We start from the raw sequence: 25,293 nt of genomic DNA on the forward strand, positions 1-25,293 counted from the left end.
TGCAATATGTAGTACATAGAAAACTTGGCATTACATTATATGTTGGGATTGTTGTGAGATTCTCTATAAATCCTAAGGAGAATCATTTGATGGTTGTTAAGAGAATTATGAGACATTTGAAAGGAACAAAAGACTATGGTCTATACTACAAGAAAAATGAAAATTTTGAGTTGAGAGTCTACATATATGCTAATTGGGATAGAAACATTGATGATAGAAAGAGTGCAAGTAGTGGAGCATTTTTCTTAGGAAAGAGATTGGTCATCTGGACCAACAAGAAACAAAATTGCATATCTCAATCTACCGCTGAAGCTGAATGTGTGACTGCTACAGTAAATTGTACAAGTGTGATATGGATCAAACAACTAATCAAAGGTATGAAGGAGGAAATCACTGAACCTGTGGTACTTTATTGTGATAATACAAGTGCTATAAATATATCAAAGAACCTTTTGATGCACACAAAGACTAAGCACATTGCAATCAAGTATTATTACTCGAGAGAGTTAGTTTAAGACAAAAAAGTAAGGATGGAATATGTGAATACAAAAGAATAGATAGCTGATATGTTCACAAAAGCTTTACCTAAGGATGCTCATGAGTATCTAAGAGGTAAAATAGGGGTGATACCCCTCTCTAAAGCTATTTAAGAAGCATAAGTAGTGCTCTACATCAACTGAGCTGAATGTTGTATCTTACAACTTGATGTAGTCGATATTACTTTAAGAGCTACCTAAAGTAATAAAGGAGTTGAATTAGAAGATTTGTAGTCACATGAAAGGTGACAAAGGGAGAACCTGAATTTATTATATCCTCATGTAAAGATGACTATTCTTTGGCATTGTTGTTCAAGAGGGAGACATAAGATTGAGGGAGAAATAAATATACATATACCTAGTAAGAGGGAGAAAGTACTGAGGGAGATATAAGAATAGAACAGAGAGATAGATAGATACCCGAATATCAAAAAGAGGGAGAGATACTTTAAAGAGGGAGATATAAGATAGAGGGAGCTATAAAGGAACTTGACAAAGCTCACATTACCCTACATAGAGGAAGGACATATACTACACCGATGGAGGGAGAAATTTCAAAGATTTATTTTCTTTTTGGTATTTTTGTTGGTATTGGTTTGCCATCAATGCTAAAGAGGGATATTGTTGATAGAAGACTATTTTGAAGAGAAGAACCTGTAATGGAACAATCATTATTTTGTCAATGATGTCAAACTTGCTACCTACTGGTGAGACAATTGCTTTTTGGTCTGAAAGCTATCATTTATTTGATTGATGAAGATGATTTGAAAAGAGGAGATAATAATATCACCTAGAGGAAGGTTGAGTTATTTGGTATGAAAAAACTAATACCAGTTAAGGAATTGATACTATAGTGTATTGTTTATCTACTTAAAGTCTAAAATGAAAGATTACTCAAGTTAAGATTGGAAGAAGGTTAAGTAAGAAAAGAGTCTGCCAAGCCTTGCTGAGTAGTCAATGCAAGCCGAGCATAAATCAGTGGAAGTTGAGTAAAAATCAAGAGGTATCGGGCAAAGATGAAAAATAGTGCAAGCCAAGTGATTGTTAGTATATGCCGAGTAAAGTTTAGTTTGTGCCGAGCATCAGTACATTTTAGTGTTTGTCGAGTGAACTAGTGTTGGCTGAGTGGAAAAATAATATAATTGTTGAGTGACAGTAAACAGTGTTAAATTGAAGTTTGACAAATTTGAGCCGACTATTTTATTTTCTTGAATTCAGTGAAGTGTGTGGAATATTATTATAATGAGTTGGTGACACAAAATTCAAGATAAATTGTTTTGAGGCAAATTCAAGGGAGATTGTAGAAAAAGTTTCTAGAGGAACCAAATGGAAAAGTAGGTAGATTCATTTTATCCTACCTAACCCTAAAATGGACAATTATGGTTAAGTGACAAAAGATTTGAACTCTCTATTTATAGAGATATTTGGTCAGAAGCAAAGGTCGTCATATGCGAGAACCTAAGGAAGATAATGAGTCTAGGGTATTGCTTCATTTAATGGCCGAACAAAAGTGACTGCAGTTGGCATGCAAAGCAAGAAGGCTTAAGATTATGAATGCTTGAAGGGTGAACAAGTTATTAGAGTTGAAGTTTGTGAATGCCAAGTAGAATGGAGGACTAAAACAAAGATTTATAATCTACAAGTGAGTCGTAATTTGTTATCAAATCAAGCTTTACTGTTACTTTCTAATCATTGTATTAGTTCAGTGTAAATCCTTTGAATTAAGGTTGACCTAACAATTATTTGTAAATCCTTTAACTAGGTGACATTCTAGTGGAATGGTCTAAAGTCCCAATACCAGACCGACAAAGGAGGGATGGTATTGAATATGCTGAGTAATTTAAAAAGGTTAGGAATCCCAAGAATGCAAGGGTAGGGTAGGACTCCCAAGAATGCAAGGGTAAGACTCCCAACCCAAGAATAAATAAATAAATAAATCTCTCTCTCTCTCTCTCTCTCTCTCTCTCTCTCTCTCTCTCTCTCTCTCTCTCTCTCTCTCTCCCTCTCTCTCTCTCTCTCTCTCTCTCTCTCTATATATATATATATATATATATATATATAAATTTTTCTTTATAGTATTTTAAAAATTGATTTACTTTTTAATTTTTTAAATTATTTTAAATTATTTTAAAATTAATTTAGTAAAAAAATATTTTCTTTATAGGCAAAAGCCTACAACGCAATGATAACTTGTGAGCCTCTCATGTGGGAGGTCTTGGGTTCAAATCTACCTTCGTTTAAGATATAATAATAATTAATTCCAACAAATAATCTAGACTTCGAGTTTCATACACTGCTAAATTAAATATAAATAATTATTTTATCAATTTAAACTATAATTTTAAATTATATTTTATTAAATTTAATATATATATATATATATATATATATATATATATATATATATATATATATATATATATATATATATATATATATATTAGTAAACATCAAATCTAATTACTTTTAAATTGAACTCCACAAAAAAGAGAGGATAAATTCTAAATTAAAAATTAATTATAATTTATATATCTTATTTATATTTAAAAATATATTAGTAAACATCAAATCTAATTACTTTTAAATTGAACTCCATAAAAAAAGGATAAATTTCTAATAATACTTTTCTCATAATAAAAAATTGTGTTTAAACTTATGCAAGAACGTACTTAACCAGTTGTTTCTCAAGTTGTTATTTAGATTAAGATTCTTTATTGTATTTGCCATAGGCAATATACTATTGTAATCAATTATCTATAACTAGTGATTATTCTTTTCTACTTCAACCAATCAAATGCAAGTATTTCTACTTTCAAGTTTAAATTTTGAGTTTTGTAATGTTTAAACGTATGATTTTTAACTTTGAAAATTATAGAAATTATTTTCTTAAAATTTGATTGGCTCATATATTTTGGGTCTTATAGGAGCGGATTTGTAGGAACCACTACCAAAATTTTCGAATGAAATATCTATTAAAGTTTAAAACAATATAATAACATATGATAAATTTCATATTTGATTTTTCTACCTTAGATCTACCTTCTAGCATTTCCCTGATAAGGTTTAAATTCAATAATACTTAAAATTCTTCCTATTTCAATTGTAAATTTTAAATTTTAAATTTAATGTTTATGTCTGAGTTTTAATTTCTAAAATCATCAATTTACTTTACTTGGTATTTTGAGTCTTACTACTCTATTAATATTCTTACTATTATAACTAACAATAAAACATATTATAACTAACAATAAAACATATAGAATAATTTATATTATAATAACAATAAAATATACAGAATAATTTATATTATAATAATAACATTACATTAATATGAAATGTTAATTAGATTAAATACTATTAAATATTATCAGCACAATTATTAACTATTATTACTTTCTAACTATTAAATTTTTAACTTTCAACTATTAGAACTTTAGGCAATACATGCCACTATGTGGCACTTGTTAGAATAATATTTGCTATTAGAACTATGAATGAAAAAAATCCAAAAGTAAGAAAATCGATTTATAATATCTTAAATCAATACTAAACAATTTCAACTTTCATTATGTCTCTTGATTTGTTAAAACATTATATTTGGTAAATGTCATTAAAATTTCTTGCCTTGTTTCTTAAAAATTAAAATACTTCATTTATTTATTAATTATATTATTTATTGAAAACAAGAATAAATTCATATTAAAAATATAATATTTATAAAGATCATTGAATGTAATAAAGTGACTCATGAAAAATTCATAAATTGAATGTAATAAAGTGACTCTCAATTTTTTTATTATGAAAAATTCATAAATTCCAATTTTATTTGATATGAGTAATTATTATAATATTAAAAAAATAAAATCTATACAATTTAAAATCTTAATGTCTTAAAAAAAATTGTTATATTAAAATACAAAGAATTGGGGAGAATTTTTAAAATAATGATGTATTTGAAACATGTAAAAAATTTGTTCTATTTAGTTTTAAATAATAATAGTAGATTTTGATAGTTTTTTTATCATATTGATAAAAAGAAAATTATTAAAAATCTTAACTTTTATATATTAAAAAAAAGTATAATAAAAAAATGAGTATTGACTAATGAAATATTCAACACTTTTTAATATTTTAAAAAATAAATATAATCTCATTTAATTTTTAATATGAGTAATACAAATGTTTTCAATACTTAAATATAAATTTAATTTAAACTAGACAATTATGATTAATTTAATTGAAATAGGTAAAAATAATCTTTAATAAAATTTTAAAAATATTTATATAACTTAATATATTCATTATTTAAAAACTTATTTTGGTGTTGCTTTTAGCATGTTCTAGACCATCATACACATTGAGGTTAAGTGGCTTGAGGTGGACCCTTTGTCAAGATGCCAACAAACTTAATTGAAGGTCCTTCATGCTATAGAGACAAACATTGTGCAAGTGATTAGCACACCATGCAACTTGATTAACTTCTAATATTTTTTAAATCAATGATTTGGAATCACTCTTTGTAATTCCTAAGAGAATGAACATGTTGAAAAAAATAACTCTAAACTTTAAATATAATGAATTAGGAAATATAATTCAATATAATTGGTAATAAAATCATTTTACACAATCATATCCAAAAGTTAATCAAGATAATTAAAATAGACAAAATATTACTAGTAAAATTATTTTACACAATAATATCATAAGTTAATCAAGAAAATATTTGATAGCATTACATCACTTGTAAAAAAAATGCTACAAACTCACTTAAATAATATATTCATGAGTATGAAATATATTTCACAATGTTGACAAACAATTCATCATGAGATATAATTTAAAATATTGATTAAAAATTCTTACATCGAAGTTGAACATGCATAACTTGAGGAGTTGAAAAATATTTGTGAAGCACTTAGGACTACCCTAACCATTATAATTTCGTGACAAAAAACTCTCATCAATCACACTTAAAATCTATGGAATCTTTTAGTAATCTATATAATGTGAAGCAAGGATTTTCAACATTGTATTAGACTGATAAAATCCATAAAATACTTATCGACTTGTCCCTTGAACTTCTTACAAGTGCGAGTGCTAGTGCTAGTGCTACTTGGAGAAAGGATAAGTTTACCCATTTCTATAACTTTGCCCTAATCACTCCTAATGCCGCACATATATTAAGTCGTTCAAAATTCAGCAAACATATATATGCAAACCTATCGTTGTTTCAAATGAGTCTTACATAGTTCAGCGTCATCAGAAACAGTACTAGTGGAGGGCTTCTAGGGTTTGTATAATTAACCAGTAGAAGAAGCAGCCATGGCGAAGAAGCGCAAGGTTCAAGAGCAAGCGGCAGTGAAAGTCGAAGCACAAGAAAGCGAACAGAACAACAATGGCGACGAGGGGGAGGAAGAGGTTACAAAGCTGCTGGAGCCCTTTAGCAAAGACCAGCTCATCGCCATACTCTGCGAGGCCGCCATGAAGAAACCCAACACGCTGAAAAGCATTCGAAAGCTCGCGGACAAAGACCTTGCGCACAGAAAGATCTTTGTCCACGGCCTGGGCTGGGAAGCCACATCCGATATCGTGAAAGCGGCCTTTGCCGAACACGGCGAGATTGAGGACTGCACAGTTATCAGCGACAAAGCCACCGGGAAATGTAAAGGCTACGGCTTTGTTACCTTTAAGCATATGGATGCCGCACAGAGGTCATTGAAGGAGCCTACCAAGAAAATCGGCAGCCGGATGGTCAACTGCCAGATGGCCTGTACCGGCCCGACGCAACCCCAACCAGTGAAGGAGTTCGTTGGACGGAAAATTTATGTGAGTCCCGTTCCAGCTGATGTAACTGCTGATAAGCTTCTGAAGCATTTTGTGAAGTATGGAGAAATAGAAGAAGGTCCGCTAGGGTTTGATAAGCAGTCCGGAAAATCCAAGGGTTATGCTCTTTTTATTTATAAGACTGCAGAAGGTGCCAGAAAGGCTCTAGAGGAGCCCAACAAGACTATTGAAGGGCATGCGATGACTTGCAAGCGAGCCACGGAGAATAAAAAACAGAAGAGCAATGTGCCGTCTCTGGTTACTGGACCTCTGGACCCTAATGATCTTGCTTTGACCCACGGTAAGGGTTCGATTCTAGGGTCCGCTGCGGCGGCTCAAGGTTTACTGGGAGGGGGATTTCAGTTTAATCAGGGGTTTAATGCAGCCTTTTTGGCTAGTCAAAATCAGAACTTCGGTGCCTTGAATGCTGGGCTTGTTGGTTCCATTAATCCTTCCCTGGTGGCGTCCTTGAATCAGGCTTCACTGGGTTCTGGCAGTGGTTATGGAACCCACCCAAGTATTGGGGGATATGGCGCTGGAGAGGGCAGTGTTAATGCCGGGGTACACGGGCTTTATGGTTCGCAGGCAGGAGCTATGCAAGGTGGATTGACTGGCTATCAAAATTCGCAGTTGAGCCAATCTGCCGCTTTGCCTAGAACTTCGCAAGGAGGAGGCAGCTCGTTGGGAGGAATGCCATCATACCTACCGTATTAGGTTGGCCTTACCTATTTGATTTCATTTTATTTATGCGTCTAATGTATTTTGACGATAAAACCACTTTTAACTACATTGCTTCTATGTGCTCTGCTCTCATTTGGCAACACTTTTTAATCTATTTGCTTGCGTTTTGTCGTTAAAAATCTATAATTCTCTCTCTTGTATAATCACTGTTCAGTCCTATCTGATATTTTTTTGTTGGCGGCCCTTGAGATAGAATGCATGCACTAAAAGTCAACTTTTTTTTTCAGATCTTTGAAAATACAGTGATTTTTTCAAAATCATACTGTTTTGATTTTTTGATTTTTGGTACAAGGTAGGTGCATTTTGTCTGGAGGATAGCCACATCTTTTTTTTGTTTCCCTACATTTTAATAATTTATAAAAATTTATAAATACGGATGAGTAGATCGTGGGGAATGTTGTATAAATAATTATGATTTGATTTGACTCTATGATCTGCACTCAATTGCCACCATTATATTTTTTACCTGTTATATTGGTGCATTATTTACTAGTTTTTTAATTACTACTTTTGAATTTTTAAATATTTCTCATTGATGTCCATTACTAGTTGATTTCATAAAATCAGTTTTGACTATATTGGTCTGTATTTCGTTGTTGACTTGCTTCACTGTTTTTATGGTTGGATTTATGTACTTTGTTATGGATCTGCAAAATCGGTTACAATGTTTTAGTGCCTTTTATATTTCACTATATCTTGATTTTTTTAATGTTAAGCATATAAACTTCTAAATGGCTATGACATGTTAAATCTCGATGTGATTCCATGACTTAGTTATCATTTTTGGTTAGTTCTTTTGGTGTTATGCTTCTTTTTTGATTTTATGATTTTATATTCATTGTCCAGTTCTATTTGATTCAGTTTTTTCATCATTGTTCTCACTTTATTAACTTCTTGTCAGTTATATCGTTTTCATGTATTTTGTTGCTTATTGATTGTATGAGCTTAGCAACTTAAGGATGTGGACTACAATGGTTCTATGAACCTCATCATTTATTTGTTTTGTCACAAATCTGTAAGTATTGTTCACATTCAGTCTTATTGAAATGGTTTTTTTAATCATACTGAACTATTGTTATGATTGTTCTTTTTGGCGTTATGCCACTTGTGTTGTCCCAAAAATTGTATCAGTTTTTTGGTTCTGCCAGAACCCTTGACGAGTTTATATTGGGTTGGGTCTTGCCTGAGTGCGTTAGGGCAGGGTAAAATAAAAAATAAAAAATATAGGTTTTTCAAATTTAAATTGTTAAACATCTTAAAGGCCTGTCAAGTTTAGATTGTGTCAGGTCTTGCCTGAATAAGGCCAAGGAAAAAAATTAAAAAACAATGTTTTTTTTAAAGTCAAGTGGTTTTAAGATGTTGAAATCCTTTTTCATAATTTTTGACATAGCTCATTAATTTTCCAAATTAGATGTATTAATATTACTGATATTTTTTAGAATTTTGGTATCTGCAAAAAAAAATATTTCCAAATTTTCAGATTGCTGTTGATTTCCAGCCAGCCAGCCTGTCAATGATTTTAGTGTATTTGTGGAATAACAGCTTAGTGCTGGTTTTTAATGTTAGCCCGAGGCCCTGAATATCAGCTTGTGGAGGTTGTATGTGTTGTTTATGATCTGCTGAGTCAGTACTTGTGGTTTCTAGCCAGTCAGATGGTGAGTAGAATTCATATTTGATTTTTGGGACACAATATATGAGCGGATTTGGTTAGCTGATCATTAAATGAGAAATCTCTTAAACACAAATAAATCACAAAAACTATTGAAAGGGGAAATACAATTGGTATCAAAGCATTGATTATTCCAGCTTGCTAGGTAAAACTGCCATTTTGGCTGTAGCCACGTGGATGGATTTGAAGACCTACCAGAAGTTTCGGTTAACTATCAATTGGAACAAATGTAGTGGATGGATTTGAAGACCTACCAGAAGTTATAGGTTAACTGTCAATTGGGACAAGCATATGGACAGTCGTTGATCACATATGATTGAAAGATAGAGATAACCAATAGATGACTTTGGTGCTTCTTAAGGAGACATCTTTTGAATTCTTTTGCAACATGAAAATATGAGATCCCCATTAAGGAGAAGATTTCAATAAAATCAAATCAACAAGAATCTCCAAATATAGAGGAAAGAGTTGGAGAGATTTTTCTGTCTTATATTATAGCCCAAAACAATTAGGCAAGAACACAAGGGACTTAACATGCAAGTTCAAGATAAAAATTCTTTGGTGATGAATTTATCGTTGATTTCTAATGGTTGGGTGCCTCATCAAAATAATGAGGGTGCCAAGGATCAAAAGGTTAGTATACCATTTCCTCCTCGAGCGACCCCAAGTTCCAATCTAATTTGTCTTTAATGCAAGTTAGGATGGGGTTCTTGAAGGCTTCACTATGCTGAACTAAAAGTGAATTTCAAATTTTCTCAATTTGAGTATGGTATTGCCACAAATTTGAATTGTACTATAGACTCTCCTCTAACAATATGGCAAAAAGAATTTGAATTGGGTTTGTTCCTATCATCTGTAGAATATTGGTACTGCAAATGCAAATGTTTCAACTTCTCCAAACCTAGGCAACTCTTGGCATTGATGACCATCAATAGTTGATCTCTTTTGATCACTACTTTTATTTTATCTAAATATTATTAATACTATATTATACTTATTATATTAGTAATAAAAATTAAGCATTGACAAATTATCTATGTATTTTGTATATTATACATATGCTAGAAATTGCACCTTTGTGTGTTATCAGTATGTCAAGGGACTAGCGATAGATTTTATTAAAAATAAACATGCATCTACTTTCACCAATCCAATTGTAACTAAGCCATACCTTTAAATTAGGATAGATGATAATGTTCTTTATATAGATAGAATATATGTATAGAAAGAGAAAAGAGGGGGGATGAGAGCTAATAGAGAGAGATTGGGGGAGATGAAAGGGAGGGGGAGAGAGATAATAAACATAGCTAGAAATAGGGAGAGGGAGAAGTAGAGAGTTTGTGTGTGTGTGAGAGAGAGATAGAGAGGGTGAGATAGGGTAGGAGAAATAGGATATATGTACAAGTGAGAGAGATAGGGAGATAGATATAAAGAGGGAGAGGGATTACATAAATAGATAGTGAGGAGGGAGAAAAATAAAGAGAGAATAGAGACAAAGATATTAAAAGAGAGTGCTAGGAGAGGGGGACATATACAAAAAGAGATAGATAAATAAATTCAACAAGAAGTGGGGGAGGGGAGGGGAGGGGAGAGGGAGGGAGGGAGAGAGAGATTTTATGCTACCTTAGGTATACAACCCTAAATTTTTGGCATGAAATGAATAATCAAAATATAATTTCTTAGTCAAAATTTTAATGTACATTTTAAATTGAAATTTAGTTTATCAAATAGATTTAAAAAATATTAATTAAGTTAATAATATTGTAATAAGACAAAAATTATAAATTGAATTAAGACAAATTATAAATTGAATTAATTTTAGTATCATTTGATTATCATATGTAATTGCATAAGAAGATGTCAATACTTGAATAATTTTTTTAAAACTTAATTAAAAATAATCTTGAGAGGAGAAGAAATAGAATAAATAAGAAACAAAGTATAATATCCTAATATGTTATATAGATTAGAAGCTCTATAATTATTAATTTATTCTACGTATCTTAAATAAATAATTATAAATTGAATAATATCTAACATCTTTGAGTTATTATTTGTAATTTTGGGAATCTGATTGGCCTTAAGGCGTTTTGGCATTGCAACATGCCTGAGTAACAAATCAAGCAATAGTGTGCTGCTATGGTATGGGTGGGTAGATTTACCCTTTGAACACTGTAACTCCAGATATCCTACCCAAAAATTTCTATTGGCAAGGCCATTGGCCCTTCCTAAACAAGGATGACCACAGTGCCCTCCAGTAAGAATATGCTAAAAAATTGATTCTTAAAAGATGAAAATTATGATAATGTTTTTCAAAATAATATAAAATCAAGATCAAACATCTTAATAAAAATGATTATTTAGAAGATATTCTTAGTAGACAAGATAATATTTCTTGTTAACATTGGATAATTTTGCAAGATAGTTTTTTCCTTTTTCTAATTAAAAATAATGAATTATATGTACTTTGGTCTTTTTTAATCATATATATTTTAAGATAAATGTAGTCATGATGGTTAAAACTAAGTCTATAGTGCAACATCCCTCTCAATTATAAACCATTCATTTCAAAAGGTAGGTCATTCACTTCATATATAAACCATTATTTATATTCGTGTTTGATTCTTTAATTTCTCTATGATGTCTCATCATCAATAATTGGTTTACTTTATTTGTAGAGGTGTATTGTGGTTGCATTCATTGTGTTGATGATTGTGAATTTTTAGGTCAATATTCAACTTCACTACCAAGAATGTTGTATTGATTTTTGAAGTGAATCCTATCAAAGTGAGATCTCTTGGTTATGTTTTGTATGAATCGACAAGGCGTAGACTTTGTATTATTGATTCATCCATCTTCTCTACCTAGCTAGAGATGTTTTGCGGCTTCCTATTCATTGGTCTAACTGTTCTCTTGTGAACAGGTTTTCTTTCATGTATTATTCTTGAAGAATGGAATGAGATGATATAGCATCGTGGTTCTTCCTTGAGTTGGATGTCACGCGTTTATGGTCTGCATGGATACACATGGCATCTTTATTGTCGATGGTTTGCTGTAGTAATGATGACGATTGCTCAATTTTGATCTCTTATTCAAGCATTACCAGTTCTATTCTCTTAATTCTATATTCTTGAAATGATGGCTTTGTATGATGTGGCTTTTGTTGTTTTTCTTGTTCTCGATGATATGGGTGTGTACTCATGGGTAAGGCCCAAGTGGATTGTGAGTATGATTAGTGATGAGAACTTTATTAGTGGCAGTTTATTTGATGTAATAGATGATCATTTTTATTTCATTGGAACAAGTCTCTTCAAACACAAAATGTATAAATCATATGCCATGTAGTGGGTTGGTGGATTATCAAAGGTGATATGTTTCAATGAGACAATAATTATTGAGCATCTCTTGTTAGGCCGTATTGTAGTTTCTCTTGGTTTCGCCGTGTGTAAAAGATTACCGTGCATGAATAGTCCATTGTGCGTGATACTTTTCTTTAGAATCCCTTTGTTGCTTATGTGATGTTCTGTGACTTCATTATTTGTAGAATTTGCATATAATCTTCCACTATGTGTACAAGATATGTTGGATAACTATTTTTTGTTTTTGATCTCTATTTAATTGATTAATGCTTTAACCATAGTCCAACATATTGTTATCGACAACGAGGGGGAAAAAAGCATTGAAAACTATCGAAGATAAGTCTAAAACTTCTCAAGAAAAGATTAGGTACTAAAAAATAATCCTGATGTAGCCTTCTTTCTTATCTTTGCCCTTCCTTACTCCCCAAATTCGTTTTTCCAATCAAAATTTTTTTTGGGGCCATTCCCCGCCTATTACAAAGTTGTGACCAAAAGTTTTCTCGTCATTGCGAGAAAAAAAAGAAATATCAATGACATTTTACCAAATTCTTTGCATTATTTGAAACTTAATCTGCAAAAACTTATCCAAGATTAGTTGATGTTACTTCTCAGGAGCCAACAAATATCAGAATAAGTAGCCTTATTGTAGATATATATAATCTATATTAAGATATTTTGAATTATGAATGGTAACTGTATTGGTAAGGTAATACTTATTGATTTTTAACAATCATAAGTGAAACTTCTTGTATTATTTTTGAGAGCTTAATTAAGGAACTTTTTTGGGTGTGGTTGGGTTTTCCCCTCGAGTAGGAGGGTTTTCCGAAGGTAAATATGTGTATGTTTTTTGCATTTATATATTCTAGTTCAAAAATCTAACACCTATAGGGAATGTCTGTGATACAATAATATATAATATAAATTATTTTTTGGGTTGGTCATTGCTTTTGGATAGAGCTTTAAGCTAGTGGCGTCACAATGGGGGGGGGGACTCTCATCCTTGTGGTGATGTCACAACTTTTTGACGCATTAGCAGCTCTACTAGATTTGTCTCAACCAAAGAACCAAAACTCGGAATCGGCAAGGCCAACTCAAGTTGTAAATCCGATTGGAATTGGCTATGCATCGGCAAAAGTGAAAAAACCCTTGAAATTTAGAGATTTTAACGATTTAAAACTTATTTCATACAACCTTTATTGAATATAACTTAAAACCACTATAACATCATCCAATAGAAGCTAACATACATAAACGAAGAATATAATGATAAACCCATCACCCATGTAAAATGTGAATTGTAGCTGAACTAAATAGAAAACATAGGATCATATGACATAGATATATGGAATCATAAATGTATGTAAGATGAAGACTCATAAAACCAATGACATTAGTTTATAAATGTATCTCAGAGGACGATCCATGAAATGTATGTCTATTTGTATACAAAATGAAAAAACAAGTCTTTAGTTGCCGTGTGATTGATTTGTTGAGCGATTTTTGGTTGTTTCTGAAGAAATCACCTAAACTGGCGATTCAAGCCAAAAAATTGGCGATCTGATTCACCGAGTCAGGTCATCCATTGACCTTGCACTTGGTAACTCTTGAATCCTCATTCACCCTCCACGCCCAACCACTTTAACCACTATTGACTAAGTTGTGATAATCTTAGTTACCAGTTTGAGTTCGATTTGAAATACGGGTTCGAAGAACCGGTTCGCTGGGTACAACAAAATTTTGGAAAAGGGTTTGATTTCAATTGGGTTTCTTTGTACAAAACATGTATTATGTATATATATTAATATATTAATGAAGCCTAGAAGCATAAGTTAAAATTAGAATGTCACATAGTGATGCAGGAGCATCTTGCATGGGAAAAAAAAAAAAAAAAAAAAAAAAATTGTGGAGGAGAGAGAAAGTGACGAAAATTAGAGGAGAAATAATAAAAAATAAAAAGGAGAAAAGAAAGGAAAAGAGGATTTTTATTTTCGAGGTGCATAGGTGGCATAAATAGAAAAAAAAAAAAAAATAGTTGTCATTACATTAATCGAGGTCTGTAGGTGGCATCTTAGAAGCTTGTGGAAAGTTTCTTAAGTCTTGCATTTAATATTTGTTGTGATCCATAAAGGAAATGTAATTTTCTAATTGGGCCACATGGTGGTGCTTAGTTGTAATTCTAGAAGGCTATGGAAGTTTTAGAAGGTTGTGGATATTGTGTAGGAGGAATTCTAGAAGGTTTTGGATAAATCATGTATTTAATATTTGTTGGGTGCTTAGTTGTATTTGGGTGGGAATTTAATATTTACCTTTTATCCCACATTGGTTGTGTTTGTAATGTCTTGGGTTAGAAGTGCCTATTTAAGCAAGGCTTATTATCATTTGTAATCAAGTTCAAGAAATAGAAGCTCGAGGAGTAGAAGCTTGAGAAGTAGAAGTTGTGGAAGGAGAAGCTTGATATCATCTTGTGGGTGTTGTAAGGATCTTCAAGTATAATAAAATTTCTTGTGAAGCATTTTTTTTAAATTTCTCTTGGTCTCCATATGTTGCTTTCTTGATTGTGAGTGGGTAAGGGTGGTGTGGCCCTTTATCAGATAGCATCATAAAATCATATGATTTAATCATATAAACAACAAAAACACCATAAACTTTAAACTTGTAATCATAGCATCATTACAAAGCATTGTCCGATTGATTGGCCTATCTTAGGCCTTGCTAGACAAGTTGAATGCAAATAAGAGAGCTACTTTGTCAAAAGCTCTGTTTATTACAACAGGCATATAGCAAGCTGAGCTTGGAAACAAGTGTATCATGTTATAAAAGAAACAGAGTTATACCTGCAGCATTGTTCTATCCCTTAATGGTGGATTTATCTTGTTCATGTCTTACCATTGGATAAGCTCATCGACTCCACATTCATGATCTAGTCTAGTCCATTTTGTGCAATTAAAAAATTTCTATGTCAAAGATGCAACCTGGGATGCCTATACGATAACATCTTGCAGGAAAATCATGGAGCTGTTGATACACAACTTTTTTTTTGATACCTAGGCAAATTTTTGATGAATTGGACCCGAATTTGGTACTGGTTCTAACCCAGACCTAATTCGGAGGCCATACCAATGAACCTGGGTAACTAAGGTGATAATTAATGCTGCTGTCATCACCATTATCAGCCACAACTTTATTTCAGTTGCACCCATACAAGTTGGTATGCAGGTGTTTCCAGTCATGTGAGTGTCTTTCACTTTGTGGCTGCTTATATAGAATTTGCTTCTCACAAGGCTGTTTTTATAGCCTTGACATTGCTAACATTTTTTTTGTGTATTGAAAAGGTTCATCTTAAGAGTGAGTTACGTTTTTTTATCATATTATTTGGGATGATCTCTCTTTGAAATCTTATCACATGACTTTCTAGGGTTTATACTGTGGATCATACACTTGGTGGCCAATTTTTTCCAGAGTGTCTAAGGTTGCATACAACTATATCGTGGATCATTGCACACTTGTTGGCCAAATTGTTTCCCAAGAGTCCAAGTTGCTCACTTGACAGTTGTGATTTTTTTTTTAAAACTTTTATTTGACAAGTGCAAGATGCAGATGCATCGGTTTATTGGAATGTGGTCTAGGCTCTATGGACATTACAGCATGATTCATCAGATTGGTATGGTGTTCCTGATATTTTTTTGTGGCCGATAGTCATTAGTTGGATAATAGTTGAAAATTGGGTATCTAAATTTGGCTAACAGTTCAAGCTATAAGGTGACTTGAATCGCCACATCTTATAAAGTTTTAGTTTGATTTAGCATTTGCCACAATATCTGATAGATGTTCAGATTAGATTGTCTAAAATTTACAAGATATTGTAGAAATGTAAATTTGCTAACAGTATATCATGATTATTAGTTACTTTAGCAACTTATTGCTGATATTGGATTGTCATCTTAATTTAAGATATATAATCCAATAGCCCTCATTGTATTTTGTGAGGTAAAATGTAACAACAGTTTGTAATGCCCAAGGGCTATAATTTCCTTGAATCATTGATCTATATTGATTTATTTTGAGCTTCATGAGCATTACAAATTGTAGACACATTTTTCCTCATAAGATGTAACAAGAACTAGATTATATTTTAAATCAACAAGGGCTTTCAGTATCTAGTCTACTGCATAAAATCATCATTTGCACTGGCAGGAAACTACTTTTCCATCATAAGATTTTTTTAATGCAAGGATTCACCAAATGCTTAATGCACCCTAATGTCAAATGAATTTTTATTGATTTAAGCCAATGCCAATAAAAAATATAGTCCTTTTGGTGTTGACTCCGTAGTGCAACGGTAGTGTTGCGAGCTTGTGATGATACAAGTCACGTGTTCAAGCCTTTATAGCCCCAGCATGCATGATGAATGAGGATGGTTGGCTCCACAGCTGTTGATAGCAGTCACTTTAACACAAATGTCTATGGAAAATACCATGTGAAATTGATGGTTCTTTCTCTGTGATAGTTGTGCTTTGAAAGTTGCGAGTAGATTGCCCAAGGATGTTCCTAGGTATGATGTGACTTGCCCATTGTTTGCCCTGCAGCCCGTGTTTCGTGCCTTGCCCTCGAATTGTAGACCATCTTACACAGATGCGATTGGTTAGAAATGTAGTACATAGACAACAACATGAGGGAGATATAAGGTGTTCACAGTGACTGCAATGGAGGGATAAGGAGTTGATACAGAGAGATAAGGAAATGTTGTTGTTGATTAGCTATGGAAAGATGTCCCAGTAAAATGAAAGATTCCCTAAGAGTTCATATCTTTTATGTTGGGGTTTTGTCAATGGCACTGTTATTTGACCATTTGGGCCTGCATCTCTTTTAAAACAAGGAAATTTGGGAAGGTTGGAGTGTCATGTTGCCTCGTCAAAACAAAAAGCCACTTAATATTAAATTATAAGCAATTTTTATAATTAAAAAATTCAAAAGGGGCCTTTGAATGTAATTTGAAAAATAATTACATATGTGGAGGGAAAATAAAATAAATGGAGTGCTGGGTAAAAAGGAAACAATGAAAAAGAGAGTCAAGAGCACAAAGCAAACTATCAGTTTTGAAGGGCTCAAGGAAAAGGCAACCACAAAAGTTATACGAACACAATTAAAGTATCAGATTCATCATTTGATTATTCTTTCGAATTCGGTGTTCAAATCATTCGAAGTCAAAATGCCCTGGGGTGCATCTGTTTGAAGGATGAAAGCCCCATGATGGGTTTGAGGATGAAAACCCTCTTGCTCATGGGAGGCAAGATTCTACTCAAATGAATATTCCATTGGTATTTACACACAAATTATTTGAAGGCATTTTCTAAAATCTTGATATCTTCGTATCAGCTATTAATTTAGTACCGTGAGAAACAAATATTATTATCTCGAAGTTTTTGGATTGCTGTTGAATTTCCGGCCAAACTGTTAAGCAATTTCAGCGTATATAAGCACCAACTTACTAAATAACACACAGTGCAGCAGTTGCATACTAGTTTGGGGGAAATGGTAGGTTCTTGTTGGTGTTTAATATCAGTCCCACACTTTTCAAAGAGGATTGCAGCACTTAGGTCAAGGCTCAGATTATATTTAGTGGGGTCTAGGTCTGCCTCTCTATTCTTTTAGAGACAACTCTGCTGCAGCACCAAAGGAGGCCAGATGTGAATTTTGGTAACACGTTTTATGTGAAAAGGTTGATTTTAGTCACTGCAATGCAGCATCATATTTCTGGAGAGTGGGGTCAATGCAGCTTATTCACCTTAAAAAAGGAGTTGTCCATTTCTAAAGTAATGCAGAGGTGTCAGTGAGAAGTGTAGTGTAAGCTCTTTCCACTTCCCAATCTACCAACTTAACTTGTACCCTTCCCGACTTCTTGCTCCTTTAGGATATTATGTTTGTGACCTATCCAAGGTGATAGGATCCTCTATCAACTCCTCCAAGGTGAGTATTTCTCCAATCAAAATCTTACACCTTTGTGCTTTAGGGACACTAACCCTATTCTAAGCTAGTAGTTGGAACTCTTCACCAGTGACTTCACCAACCTCAATTTACTATTGGGACACCTTCCTTATAATGACCGAGAATCAACCCTTGGCTTGACTCTCCAACTGCCGTACGGTACGAAATGTTCTGTCCTAGAATCCCTTGTAGGTCTCTTCCTCTGGCTCTCTGGACTTAAATCCCTCTTAGATTGTTATCTAACGAATCTAAGGGTAGATTTAGATACCCTTTTGGAAGTTATTGAAGGCCCCAAAGCCTATATTCCCAACTTCACTCCTGCAGCACCTAACCCTTGCAAGGTATACAGACCTAATAGGCCACACTAGGTTTGTTTTTTCCAAAGCAAGTGTTAGATAATGGGTGCATGAAATTGGTGCAGGTTCTCAGACCTCCTCTACTAACCCCAAATAACTCAAATCCACCACTAATTTCCTTCAGTCAATCCAGTTCATCAATTTCTAGTCTTTTGCTCTCAATTCTAGCTGAATATACTCAAACTATTCAGCCTTGGGCATGATGCAAACTTGGTTTACCCGTCGAGCCACTTCCTGAGCTTTAGGAATCCATATGCATACCATCCTAATTTGCATTTTCTAGAATCTTTAGAGAATTCCACTGGTTCAAATGCAAATTAGGACTTAATTTGTGGAATGAGCTCTTAACAACCCTCTTCCTGGACTGCCTTAAGGAAATTTGCTCAAAAACACCTTAAATCAAAACTAAGCTATCTCAAATTAATTGAAATGTCACAATAACACAAAGGAGCTTCAGAGCATCAACTTGGTTTGTAAGGATCACACCAGACACGGCCGTACAACTCAGAAAAACTCTTCATCTTCCATTAAAACAGCATCAAGATCATAGAACCTCTAATCACTTGGGATCAAAGTACCAACCTATAAACACTTCAACTATGAAGTCAAATTGATCCAAAACGTCCTATGACTCTTGGGCTTCCATCTTGCAACTCTCGAGCAACATTTTGTAGTTGCATGAGCACAACATTTTTACATCTTTTGCAACATTTTGCAACTTTTGGACTTTTGAATGGATTCTAACCTATACAACTATCAAAACATGATCACAATGACATGGATTAAATGAATTCCATTGTAAGGACTCAATAAGACATGAAAACACACCTAAAGCAACTTAGAGCGAAAGAGATGATCATAATGGACTAAGGCATATCTAGGCTTACAAGATTGCTTAAGAGATCATTTGACCAAACAAATGCATCTTAAACCAAAATAGGATGATCTTCCAAGATCTATCCAGTTATTACAAACACAAAGCAGTCAATCAGTGACAGTCATGGGTGCACTGCACCATACACCATAAAGCAGTTGAATGAGCAATCTGATAGTGATGGTTTACATAAGCTGTTGCAACTAATTAAATATTGCATTGTGGGTTTATATGTTGGCTTCTCTCTCAAGACCACCTGTGCTGTCTATGATATACCTTATCAGTAATTGTGATTCGGGTGGCTAATTTCCAGCCAACCATATGGTGATCAGTATTTATAGTTGCTGTTTGGGTTATAATATTTGCGTGAGTTTGGTATTCTTCATAGTCAAGTCTTCTGGTTGGCTATCTACAGAAACATAAAATAACCAGAAAACCACCAAAATAATCTATAAGGCTGTAGTCTTTCTCCTGCTTAGGTGCATTATTTTGCTGGACTCCACATTTCCTCTTGGATATTCCCAGTTTCTACTTCCTCAGTAAAACTGGTACTAATTAACAATCGATCTGTTGTTATACAGGGTGCACATATGTTGGTTATGTCCATCCTATATAATATTCCTGATTATTTTCCCGTTCTCATATTATTTGTTATAATATCTGTCACTTTCTATTTGTGTTACCTGTTCTTTCTTGATATATTTATGATTTCACATATAAATATCCTATTCTAAGATCATACATATATATTATAAACATATAAAGATATTAAAAAATTACTCTCTCAATATTTATTTGTTTCCAACTTGCTCAGGGAACCATATTGGCACTAGTTTTCTCCTTGTCAACCATTGATTTCCAACAAGATAGATTTTTTAATTTGTTACTCTATTGGCTGTCTACCTTTTCCTTGAAGAACTGCTCTCTGTCACCTTTGTTGTGTATTGTATCATTTTTTTTGTTTTTACCTGTTTTACACAATTCTGGTTTTTATTTACAACTCCTTTAATAAATGCCATAGGGATATGGATTTTGATATGACCATAAGAAGTGGAGATTCGGAAGCCTTGTATATTTGTATGGGGAAAATATTGTGATATTAATGCTACTATCTGCCAGTGTAGTGCAATAAGTGCACAGACAGGATAGATCTTATGAGACGTGTTATGTCATATGCTTTGAAAGCACCGTATAAGAGGATGGATACTTTGTTTGTAGTTCCAGGCTCTTAACACAAGACTTGAGCCTGCTGCTGCAAGTTCTTCTTCAGAAAGTATAACTTTGGGCCATTTGAGTGTGAGATGTTTGATCCTGCTAGTATTTTATGACTTTTGATTTGCAGGAGTCTTTTTCTAGGTACAATTTCTCAGAACGGTTATATTCTGCAGGATTGTCTGATTTATATTCCAATATGTTAAATTCTATTATCGTTTTCATCGTAAATTCATATAATGTTTTTTATTGTCAGTAATATTGAATTACAGTTGATGGCTGATATTGATAAGACTTTGTAGATGACTGTCTAAAGATTTCAGGACTCCTGTACTAATTCAAGATTTTTTTTTAATGAGTTTAGCAGATTATGTTTAAAGTCTACTCCGGTAAATAATATTTAGATATATTATTTATTAAAGTCGAATTGGTCCATCTAAATTGCAGGACCTGCTATTCCTTTTTGCAATGACTATTTGTATGACAAGGCTTGCGAGTTCAGCATGGACATCTCCTTTTGCTGATAAAAGAAGTTTTCTGTCACTGATGCTGGATAGGGAGGATATCTCCCTCCCATTTAAAAAGAATAATATTTCTTTCTTTTCTCTATGCATTTTCGCTCTCTGATACTGGCAAATATTGATAGAACACTACAACAATCACCTCTAAATATTATTGTTTGGGGGTCCTTTAGGAATATCAGAGGCAGGAATTTGCAATTTTGTGACGACCTGCAATTATTTGTAACATGAGGAGGGATATGGGTAAAAACTTATATAAAAGGGTGAGATTTTCAGCTTTTAAGCATCATAATGGATTGATTCTAGCTGGTTTTCACCATGGTTTTACTTTTATAGATTATGCTGGCAAGCTTTGGGAGCAAATGAAGAAGGTAGAAACCAATGTATTATGACATTGGTTTAAAGCTGTTATATTTATGAATTTGGATAGAGGTTCTGCAAGATTGGAAATATTTAATTTTCTAGAGCTGCAAGATTGGATGACTTGCCTAATCCTCTGATGGAAATCTTAGCAAAACTTCGATTTGAACTTTATATTAGGATATTTGTTAACATGAAATTTAATACTCATTTATTTGATAATAATTACCATGGTATTTCTTAAATGATTGTTCTGTGGGATATAAAGTATAAACAAATTATAATATCATGAAGTTTATTCAATTTTGTTTTCATGCAACATCCATTGCAACTTTGTGTCTTGTCATGGATAAAAGGTAGGACTAGAATGCGGTTTTTATATTTGCAACCTGACCTATCACTGGTCCTCTCTCCTAGATCTTTAAGGCTAGTTGTTCAGGCACTTATTGGAACTTTTTTGTTTTGTCATGGATAATACCAGCATTAGGAGGCAGTGTGACTTGGGCAGTAACGCCAGTATATCAATTGTATTTATAATTAACTGGAATGCTGGATTCAGAGAATATGACAGTTCAAATTTCTAAAATCTTAAGATACTTAAAAGTTATAGGCAGTTATGAGAAGGAACAATGAGTTGTATGAAAATTTGAATCAATCAGACCCTATCATGGGACATTTAAAAGGCGTTAAGTTGCTAAGTGTGTGCGCCCGCACAGACATGTATGCAGATTGATCACTAGAGTCCTTTTGAGCCATAGTTTGGTCATATGTACTTGTCCGGGTTTAAGCATCACTCACTGTTTTGAGAGGTCTTTGTGACATTCAGTAGCAAGCTATGATGACAGTTGCATAATATGTTAATGTATGCTTTCAGATGGTAAGTGCCTATTTTTAAATTTTGTTATGGGCATACAGCAGATCTTCCACCTACTTTTTGTTGTTGGTAACCTTACATTTAACAAATGTTACCTATTTTGCAGACAGTTGCAGACCTCCGTAGTAGTTAGTTGCAGATCTTACAAACTTTTCTTATTGTTCACAGGCAGACCTTCCAAGCAAAATTTATTGGGATGCACAGGAGGAGCCAAGATGAAGAAAAAGCACATTATGTTAATCTGAATCACGTCAATACTATAGTGGGGAACTTTCAAGCCTTCAATTTTAATGAGCTACAAATCATTATGGTAACCCGAGTGGTATCAGTTATAATGTAATATGTGACTGTCACCTGGAAGCCATGATGCATAAAGAACACCATTGAATGATTAACGGTGTCATGGTTGAAAGCATTGTGGGACTGTGATGTGAGATCCCAAGCATGAAATAAATGAGCAACAATACATGTAGTAGGAGAACCTCGACTACAAAATAAACAAGAACACTAATATAGAACAATCAGCTATTAAAAGATCAGCAGAGTGAGGCATTGTGGGTGAAAGGGACTGGGTTGGGAATATCAACCACAAAATAATCTATAACACTGCGAGAATGCAGATGACTGTACGCAAACCTTGACTATGAAATAAACATGATCACAATAATAAAGAACAGCCATTAGAAGAACAACAGTGAGGCTTCGTGGCTGAAAGTCTCGCGGGACAGAGGCTAGGAATATCAATAGTTAGAAAAACAGTTACGATGCAATTATACAGATGATTGTACGAAAACCTCAGACACCAAAAGAGCACCGGCGAGGCCAGGGAAATCTTGACCACAAGATAAAGAAGAGAAAAATATCATTCAGTAACGTCAACCACGATGCATAAAGAAAGTCTAATTCGGTTCACTTATTTGAAGTGGCAATGGCTAACACCAATCGTACAGTTGGTAGCAAAATAACTTCACAATGGTGAACCCTACGCATCACGGCATCGCTTTCACAACCATTTAATGATGTCGGGGAATATTTCCAAACCGCAAAAAATGGTTTTATTTTGTAATGCTGGCAAGGTCTAAGAACAATGGACACATTTTAACAATTATTTATAATATTTAGCATCAAAACACGGCTTTTCGCTTTACTGATAAAGGAGTAGATGCCTAAATCATTAGAGCAATTTAATGTTTTAGCTAGCATGGGTGGAGACCAACCTATATACCATCAACACTATATATTGGTGGTAGAACTTAGACCAGTGTTTTGCGTTTGCGACCTTTCATAGCATAGAACTTACGACAGTGTTTTGCTGAAGTGGCCTCTCATAACAAATGAGAGGATGATAAGTAGGAGATAATTTCCACAGCTAGTCAAATTGTGGTATTGCTATCAGGATTTAATTGTGTGATTTTTGAGTCAAACTCATTGACCCATGTTTTATGAGTAGTGATTCAACATGAATCCATTTCTCATGAGAATAAATGGAACATTTAGCACTCATTGGATGTAGGTAATGCTCACAGGGGTGAAGCATCAGAACTTTTGGGGAGGTCAACCATTCCAGTACTACTCTAGCCTGAGCGCACTTAACTACAGAGTTTCTTTGGGTTTAACCATGGAGGCCATTATTTGTTGTAAGATGAATAAAAGGTGTAGACTTAAACTTTGAAAAAAGCTTATCGCAATAGTACCTAGAGAAGTTCTCTACCTAGATATCAATTGGTTTTAGCTACATTTTAGTTGGGCCATTTGTTCTCATAAAAAGGGTCCATTTGGTAGTTGGAATTAGAATAGAATTGGCATTTGAAATTTTAAAAAAATTCTACTCCATTGTTTGGGTCTGCACAATTAGAATTGGAATTGGATAAAAATAAAATTTGGTATTCGCATTTCACCCCAAAAACAAGGATTCCAAATTCTTCAAAATACTTGTTATTTGGAATTCCTGTTTTAATTTTCATTTTGAATCTCATTTTTTGAAAATTAGGATTTTTACTTAAGTAAAATTTAATTGGGTTTGACATTGGGATGCCCATTTGAGGTTACTTTTTTTTGCACAAATTTTTGAAATTTATTAATTTTTTTAAATGGGAGAAATTTTTTTGCTATTATTTGCTATTATGTTTGGATTAAATAAAATAATTAGTACTGCACATATCTAAATTCTTTCATCTTTTAAATTTTTTTTTTTTTTTTGAATTTGAGCATGTGCGGAGTTGAAAGCATGAATAGGTCAGGTCCTTGAAAAAATTAGAGATACAAATTGTCTTTCTCACTATAATTATTATACTCATTTTTTGAACCATATATTCGTATGCTTAGAATAAAAAATTTCGAATATCAAATATTTCAGATTCCAAAAAACATACTCTGGATTTGAAGTTTTAGAATCTCAAATTAAGAGTTTCAAATTCCCATTCCTAAATCCTAAATCATATTCCGACAAATTTGTTTGAGTGGAACCTTTGCATAACGAGATACCCCACCTCTACTTGGACCCTAGCTCCATCTTGTCGTCCAATGAAAATGGAAAATGTCTAATCGGCTAATAAATCGAGAAATCTTTAGTAAGATAAGAGTAGCTCGAATGAATGATGATCTTATCATAAATGAGTGTGAGAACAAAACAAATAGTAATCTATTTGATGAGCTCCTAAATTAAAAAACGATTGTATCAAGAAAACGTGCCACCTAAATTTTAAATGAAGTAATTCAAGTTTGTAGAATTTTTATAACTGTTTACACCTTGATAAAAATATATAAGAAATGGAAAATAAAGGTTCCAGTAAAGTCAAGAGACCAATTTGGAGCAACACATGCTTTTTACAGAATATAAATGATTGAGAGGTCTCATTTGGCGCGCGCACAAACATTTTTGATGCAAATAATCAAACAATTTTTTCATCTATTAGATAGATATTACCCCAAAATTCAAGTCATTCACTTTATTGAATATTATTAGTTTTTGCCATGGGCATGT

At 33.2% G+C, this 25,293-nt stretch overlaps 1 protein-coding gene across 3 annotated transcripts; it reads left to right on the top strand.

The window, feature by feature from the left end:
* The first annotated feature begins 5,772 nt into the window (after positions 1–5,772).
* On the top strand, positions 5,773–23,457 carry LOC149536771 (UBP1-associated protein 2B-like). Of its 3 annotated transcripts, none has more exons than XM_089803721.1 (2): positions 5,773–7,073; positions 22,479–23,457. In XM_089803721.1, the coding sequence occupies exon 1, from the start codon at positions 5,859–5,861 to the stop codon at positions 7,071–7,073; it is 1,215 nt and encodes a 404-aa protein (XP_089659847.1). In that variant the 5' UTR covers positions 5,773–5,858; the 3' UTR covers positions 22,479–23,457. The 3 variants fall into 3 exon arrangements, with proteins under 3 accessions (XP_089659847.1, XP_089659845.1, XP_089659846.1); XM_089803719.1 differs by lacking the exon at positions 22,479–23,457 and adding an exon at positions 21,003–21,661; XM_089803720.1 differs by lacking the exon at positions 22,479–23,457 and adding an exon at positions 11,693–12,170.
* The last annotated feature ends 1,836 nt before the right edge of the window (positions 23,458–25,293 follow it).

This window comes from Cupressus sempervirens, chromosome 10 (assembly GCF_028749045.1).
Source record: "Cupressus sempervirens isolate cs-2001-9-10 chromosome 10, ASM2874904v1, whole genome shotgun sequence".
Taxonomy (NCBI): domain Eukaryota; kingdom Viridiplantae; phylum Streptophyta; class Pinopsida; order Cupressales; family Cupressaceae; genus Cupressus; species Cupressus sempervirens.

Excerpts from the sequence above, each read along its gene's own strand:
- LOC149536771 (XM_089803721.1), top strand. The coding sequence starts at position 5,859 with ATGGCGAAGAAGCGCAAGGTTCAAGAGCAAGCGGCAGTGAAAGTCGAA.